This window comes from Lycium barbarum, chromosome 11 (assembly GCF_019175385.1).
Source record: "Lycium barbarum isolate Lr01 chromosome 11, ASM1917538v2, whole genome shotgun sequence".
In the NCBI taxonomy this organism is placed as follows: domain Eukaryota; kingdom Viridiplantae; phylum Streptophyta; class Magnoliopsida; order Solanales; family Solanaceae; genus Lycium; species Lycium barbarum.
In genome coordinates this window covers 6,913,577-6,920,515 of record NC_083347.1, presented here as the reverse complement: position 1 = coordinate 6,920,515, position 6,939 = coordinate 6,913,577, and the positions used below count along the sequence as shown (strand labels likewise).

At 37.5% G+C, this 6,939-nt stretch overlaps 1 protein-coding gene and 1 non-coding gene across 2 annotated transcripts; one reads left to right on the top strand and one right to left on the bottom strand.

Moving 5' to 3' along the window:
* The first annotated feature begins 226 nt into the window (after positions 1-226).
* LOC132619375 (transcription factor TCP4) lies at positions 227-2,750 on the top strand. Its single transcript, XM_060334302.1, has 4 exons — positions 227-232; positions 333-386; positions 844-2,285; positions 2,370-2,750. Exons 1-3 carry the CDS (start codon positions 227-229, stop codon positions 2,251-2,253), a joined length of 1,470 nt encoding a protein of 489 aa, XP_060190285.1. The 3' UTR covers positions 2,254-2,285; positions 2,370-2,750.
* Positions 2,751-6,262: 3,512 nt separating this feature from the next.
* TRNAI-UAU (transfer RNA isoleucine (anticodon UAU)) lies at positions 6,263-6,336 on the bottom strand. Its single transcript has one exon. It is a non-coding gene; the product is annotated as a tRNA-Ile (tRNA).
* Between the last annotated feature and the right edge of the window lie 603 nt (positions 6,337-6,939).

The window sequence follows — 6,939 nt, the reverse complement described above, 5'->3', positions numbered from 1 at the left end:
TTACATATCTTCATCGCAGTCCCAGTCTGTGTAAGCTTGCTCATATTGTCAGATACAAGAATAGGGTTACGGCAGACTGACAATCAGTGAAATTTTTTTCAATTCGAAATGAATGCTTATAATTACTCCATAATAAACTTACTCGACATAAATTTGAATTAGTAAAACTAGTAAAATTCGAATATCACATAAGCTAAACAAGTGGACACCAAAGAACTTAGGAGAAATGAAAGTAATTTATGGGGGTTAAAATTGAACCAAGTTGGTTCTGGCCGAAGGGCAAAAGTTTAAAAGAGTATTTGGATTAGTGATAGTATGTGCTTTTTGGGCAGTACAAAAGTGAAAAAAATACCCCAAGGGTAGCAGCAGCAGCAGCTAGCTGCACAGTACAGTACAGAGAGAGAGAGAGAAAGAGATGGCAGTGATGATGAGGTTACGAAGACACCTTTAATCTTCTAACTGACAAAACACTGCTACCCACAGCAGCAGTGACTCTAATAGCCCAAACAAGGTATCCTTTTGCTCCTCTTAATTACACTGCAACTTCCCCTTATTCCCCCTCAGCAAAGGCACTACTCTTTTTTGTTGTGCAGTTCTGGCCTTAAGAGAGTTGCAGTAAAACATAAAAAGCTGTGAGAAAAAAGAGAAAGAAAGATGGGTTAGGCTAAAGTACTAGTGATGGCATATATAGGTCCTTGTGATGATTCTTGATGAAGTAATGGAATTTGGAAAGTTGGATGGCAGAGCCTTTCAGCAATATCAGATTTCACAGAACATCAAGAACACAAAAGAGGAAACAAAGAAGCAGCAGTAGTAAATTGAAGTACTGCAATCAATTAAAAGCTGGAACAAGAAAAGCACAACAAGGGTCTGAGTCTGGATCCTCAAAGGAATCAGCAACACCACCATTATCATCATCCCAACCAAAACCAAAATCAAGATTCATCTTTGAGACAACATGTAGGACAAGAACAAGAGAGCAAACAAGAAGAACAGGAAAACCAAGAACAACAAACATTTCTTCATCACCATCAGTTGCTCTATTCACAACAAACACCCCAACAATTTCTTCCACCCCCACAACCACAACCACAACCACCAAAAAAACGTTCATATTTCCCTTCTTTATCTTCACTGGGGCAAAACATCCAACAACATGCAAACAGAGAAAAAATGGGCCTAAGAAACACTGTAGGAGAGATAGTAGAAGTACAAGGTGGACACATTGTACGGTCAACAGGGCGCAAAGACAGGCACAGCAAGGTTTGCACAGCAAAAGGACCAAGGGATCGTCGTGTTAGACTCTCAGCTCATACTGCTATTGATTTTTATGATGTTCAAGACCGCCTTGGCTATGACAGGCCAAGTAAAGCTGTTGATTGGCTTATTGAAAAAGCTAAACCTGCCATTGATGAATTAGCTGAACTGCCTGCTTGGAAACCCACTGTTGGTACTTCTAATCTTGAACAAGAACAAACTCAAAAGCAACAAGAAGATAACCACAAGTTTGCTAGTTTGTTTGATAATAATAATAATAATAATGTTGCTGGTCCTTCTTCTTCAATTAAAAATGCAAGCTTTTTGCCACCATCTTTGGAATCTGATGCTATTGCTGATACCATTAAGTCTTTTTTCCCAATGGGTAATTCTTCAACTGCACCCAACTCTTCAGGTATTCAGTTCCATAACTTTCAAGAACCCAATTTGTTGTCAAGAACCAATAGCCAAAATCAAGATTTGAGGCTTTCTTTACAATTTCAAGATCCTGTTTTGCTTCACCAACAAAATAGGGAACAAGAACAAGCCCATTTTACAGGTAGTACTCCATTAGGGTTTGATGGTTCAACCTGGTCTATACATCAACAACAACCAGTAACAGGGTCTGGTGGACCCTATTTGTTCAATTCACCACCGGCCCCAGCGCTGTTGCATCAGTTATTCGGCGGGCAAAATCAGTTTTTTTCTTCTTCTTCACAGAGGGGACCCCTTCAGTCCAGTAACACACCTTCGATTCGAGCATGGATGGACCAACAAGTTGATCCAAGTCGTCATCATCATCATCATCAGCATCAAGCTGTATTGCCAATGTATCATCATCCATCAACAATTCCTGGCTATGGATTTGCCTCTACTGAAGTAGGAGGTGGATTCCCTGGGTTTCGTATTCCTGCTCGAATCCAAGGTGAAGAAGAGGAGCAGCACGATGGCATTTCCGATAAGCCATCCGATGCTTCCTCTGATTCTCGCCATTGAATTAGCTCCAAAGACTCTCTTTCCCAATACAGGTAATCACTTTAACAGTTGGTTAACTCTTTAACTTTGATGTTCTTGAAATGTTGCTCATTGTTGCATTTGAGTTCAATCTGCAGGGATATGCTCTACTTGAATGAAACTGGAAACTACAGAAGTAATGCTGTGAGAGAGCGGAGAATGAGAGAGTTCATTATCGAGTCTGCTTCAATGGCGTGCACCGTGTTGAAAAGAATCCTGATCATTGTTTCAGGTTCTTCGATTCGGTCCAATATTATTAGTTATTCGATGTTCGTGCTTTTTGTTCTTGTGTAATTGAGCTTTTTCTAGCTCAAATGCTACTTTAGGAGTGTTATGTGTTTTGCAAGACTTGTCACTTTGCTGCTATTTGCTTTTATTTCATGAATTGGAGACTTTCAAGCTAGAATTGGTAATGTTCTGTTAAATATTTTAATGTCTTGAATGCCACTTCTGGAACTATTTGATGGAGGTTTCTTTAATTCCTTGCTTGCCTGATTGTTGTCTTTCCAATTTTAAAAATGTGAATGGATTGAAGAAGTGTGAATTGTTTTCAGCTGTTTAGATAAAAGGGTCAATTTTTCATGTAGGTGACAGAGAGATCTTTCTTTGGTTTGATAGTTGCTTTACTACTTCCTGATAAAACAGTTCATGTTTCAACAACTTCCTCAAGCCCTCAAAAGGAATTGAAAGAAAATACATGGCCTTTTTAACATCCCTATCACTGCTAGGATTTTTGGGAGCGTTAAAAAGGGAAGTCATTTTCTATTAACAGCAGGAGTGATTAGGGTGGGTTTGAGTGAGCTAATCCGAATGCTAGCTTCAGCCTTAAACTACTTCTTAGTGACTTTTGTTACCTATATTGGCTATTTTAGCCTTTATGGTATAGATCATGAGATGCATAACCAACCTTTTAGGAAAAATGTAAAGTCTTGAAAGCTTCACCTACCTAATTTCCTAACATTGAAGAGTTTGGCAGCCATTCTAGTCCTAGCTAATTTTCTTTATTTATGTTTTAACTCCTTTTATCTAGTTAGTGGTAGGAGACTCTTATTCTTTTTATTAGTTAAGCCATATAAGGCTAGGATGAAAATATGGCAAGAATTTCTTAGATAGGATTGCATTTTATTGGTTACACTCTTGTTTGAATGAAAAGGAAATGAGAATTCTTTGTTGTCCAACACCTAAGGGTGTGGCGTAGTAGTCAATGAAGTCCGTTTAGAACAAGAGGTCTCCGGTTCAAGTCCAACGAAGGCAAAAACCTTAGGAGATTTCATCCCATCTATACAAGCCTTGGTGGATAGAGTTACCAAATACCTATGCTGGTTGGAGATAACAAGTATTCCGTTGAATTAGTCGAGATGCGCGCAATCTGATCCGGACATTATATTTATCAGTCCATTAGTATGTCAAAAGGTGATTCATGTTTATGGTAACAAAGGTTTGATTAGAGTCAATAGTCATAGCCCCATAAAACCTAAGTCACAAGGGCAGTTTAGCACACAAAGGAGAAGTTGCTAGGAATATAAACTTGTCAAAGTACAGCCCCAACAAGTAAAGAAAAAGATGATGCTAGATAATGTAGGAAGGTAGAACTAAGTGGGGCTAGCTAGGCTTCATAAAAATGAGAAAGTGAAGAGAACCAATCAAATTGCTATTAAGGATGAAGCAGAAGCTGAATAATGGAAAGAACTACTGAACAGACACAGATACAACAAAGTATGGCACTTGGCAATGAATTCATGGTCCCCTGCCCTGCAAATCTCAGTACACCTAATAAAAGACTGTCTAGTGGGATGTTCTCCCTTGTTTTCTCTTTATCTTATTTGGTGCTCATTGTTTACCCTCTTGGGACAATTTTAGTTATACACATCAAGATATTGACAATTGCTTATAGTAGTTATTGTCACTTCTTTCTGGTTGATTAGTACCATCAAACAGGAGGATAAATGGAGCAAAATATGCCCAAGTGTTGGAAAAGTATACTGCATATATAGGTCAAACATTACATTTATACATATGCATAAAATCTTGAACACTATTAGACATCTTTTACATTTAACAGTTGTCTAGTGCTGTCGGAAATTCTCTTTTATAATATGAGGGATTAGTATTTAAATACAGAGTTTATTTGTGGTGGCTATGCCTCAATGACATTTATAATTAGGATGGCCTACTGAATGACAGATGAACTAATGCTTTTATGGTATATCATGAGTTGGAGCTTGCTGTATTTTGTTTCTTTATTGAAGTTTTGTGTTCAGTGTGTTGTTAATTGACCCATGTGGGGTGACTGCTATTCCATTAAAGATTAAAGGAAGATAAAAATAATATCTTGTGATACTGCAAAGTTTCCATCAACTATGTTATCATTAGCAACTTTTTTGTTCTCCTTTTAATATTGAAATGTCAACATAGAACAGTATTAGTAGGGATCCAAAAAATCATCTAGGGAATTTCCAAAATCTACCCTTGTTGACTCTTCACTACATTATTTGTGGACTGGTTTAATTACTTACTGTCCAAAGTAAATCATGGAAAAATTAACATGAATGCTTTTTAGTGTCTTGCCTGATGAGAGAAGACACAAACGAAGTCAAATGATATGCATTTTCACTTAAATTTGTTGATTCTTAAGGTTAATTGTCTTGTTAGGTGTAAATACCCGGTGCGTGCAAGTATTTACCCATAAACGATTGCCCTCTCTCTCTTAGATTAATAACAGTTTTTTCACTCGGTGTCCAGCACCAGCTTGGATACTCCGACTAATGTGGATTTGCACTGCGTAAGGTCCATTAAAAGGACACCCTCCTTGAATTTTATCGTTCTGAGGATTTGTACCCGAGACTCTTGTTAGGGTGGAGGAATCCTATCCATTCCCCTACCATCCTTTGGTGGTTCATTCAATTCTTTACAGCTAGAGAAATTTTCCTTTGCTTCATATTTTGATAACCTGCCAGCCAATTGCATTTGTCAAAGAGCTTTGAATTCACATCATTTTTTCTCTCTGTCAATAAGAGTGTTAATTATTGTATGAAAGCGAGCATGTTGAAGAGATTAACCTGTAACTGTTTGAATTTACGTCCCTAGGCCCTCTTTAGCCCAAATATTATCGTAAACCAAATTATCGTGTTGAATAAACAAAGTAATTTCTTGGACGCTAATTTCCACTCGTCAAAGAAGTAAAGAAGTTATTGGGGGAAAATTCAATAAATGGAGCTAATAGGAACCCTTTACAAATTAATTCTTCGTGTAAGCATAATACTAGGATATAAGCATCTGATGAACTTGATAGGAAAATGAATTTTGTGTTAGCCAAGAGCCCAAGACGTGTGGATTGCTCAATTCATATAAAGAACTAATTGCCATCTCACTGAGAGATGTGGGTTTACTAACATCTCCGCATGCCCAGGCCTGACAACTGGAGTGTGGACAACATACTATGGGGGCCAACATTGAGTGGATTTTTTTTTTTAGATGAGTCTCTCCGATAACATGATAGATAAATGAATCTTGAACCTAACTTAACCACAATAACTAGATACGAAAATTATTCTAGACAGAGACAAGTTGCCATCCTACCGACTACTGTGAGATTACTAAAAGAACGACTAGAGAATATATTTACCTAACCATGCCACTCACTGCCTTGATTTTTTTAAAAGTGAGTGAATATTCATCAGAACATAATGTAGTGTTGCAAACCAGTGGAGAAGGAACAAGGAATCTTTTTGATTCGTTTTTAATTGAGGATTCTTGTGATTAGCATCAAAATGGCTGAATGGCCTAATTGACACCTCTACTTGTTTGCTTTTGTCATCCCGGTCCCTATACTTGACGAGTTATCATCTAGCCACCTGAACTCCTCAAAAAATTGTATTTTAAACCGAATAAGTGGAGGTGACAAAACACGAATAAGAGTGATAAAACCCAACAAGTAGAGGTGACAAAACACGAATAAGAGGGAGAACAAAAATGATCACATAAGATGGTTTGGTCCCGGCGGGGCTCGAACCCGCGACCTTCGGCTCATAAGACCAACGCTCTAACCAACTGAGCTACGGGACCTTGTGTTTTCAGCTTACGGACCACTATTATATCTCACAATAACTTCAGAATTCTTTTAGCATTCATTTTCCATTCAACCTCATCATGATTACAAATTGCTTCCCTTTGTCTTTGCTTTATCTTGCAGCAATTTTTCTCAACAAATATAAGTATGGAACATAGTCTTTTTTAGTTCGAAAATAAAAGGTATGACATTTAACAGTCCTAGTCGCGCGTAATAGATGTAGTACAGTTATCTACTTTGATCCACCTGGCTACAAGCTACCTCTGATCTTTCTCTCGCAAGTTGGCAAGGGCAAGGGGGGTCAATTGAACCTCATTCGTTAAAAAATTATACTATGTAGATAGGAGAAAAATAATTTATTTTGCATATATATAAGTTGTTGAATTTCGTTGGCGTAAGATTTTTTTTTTAATCCCCTTACTTGACTTCCTGGCTCCACTGCAGGTTGGAGTCGTTATTTACTAAAATCACCATTGCAATTCAATGAATTAACTAACTAGGTGAATATAATGTTTGGATTTTAATAATTAAATTGTGTGACACGAGAAAAAGTCGTTATTTACTAAAATCACCATTGTAATTCAATGAATTAACTAACT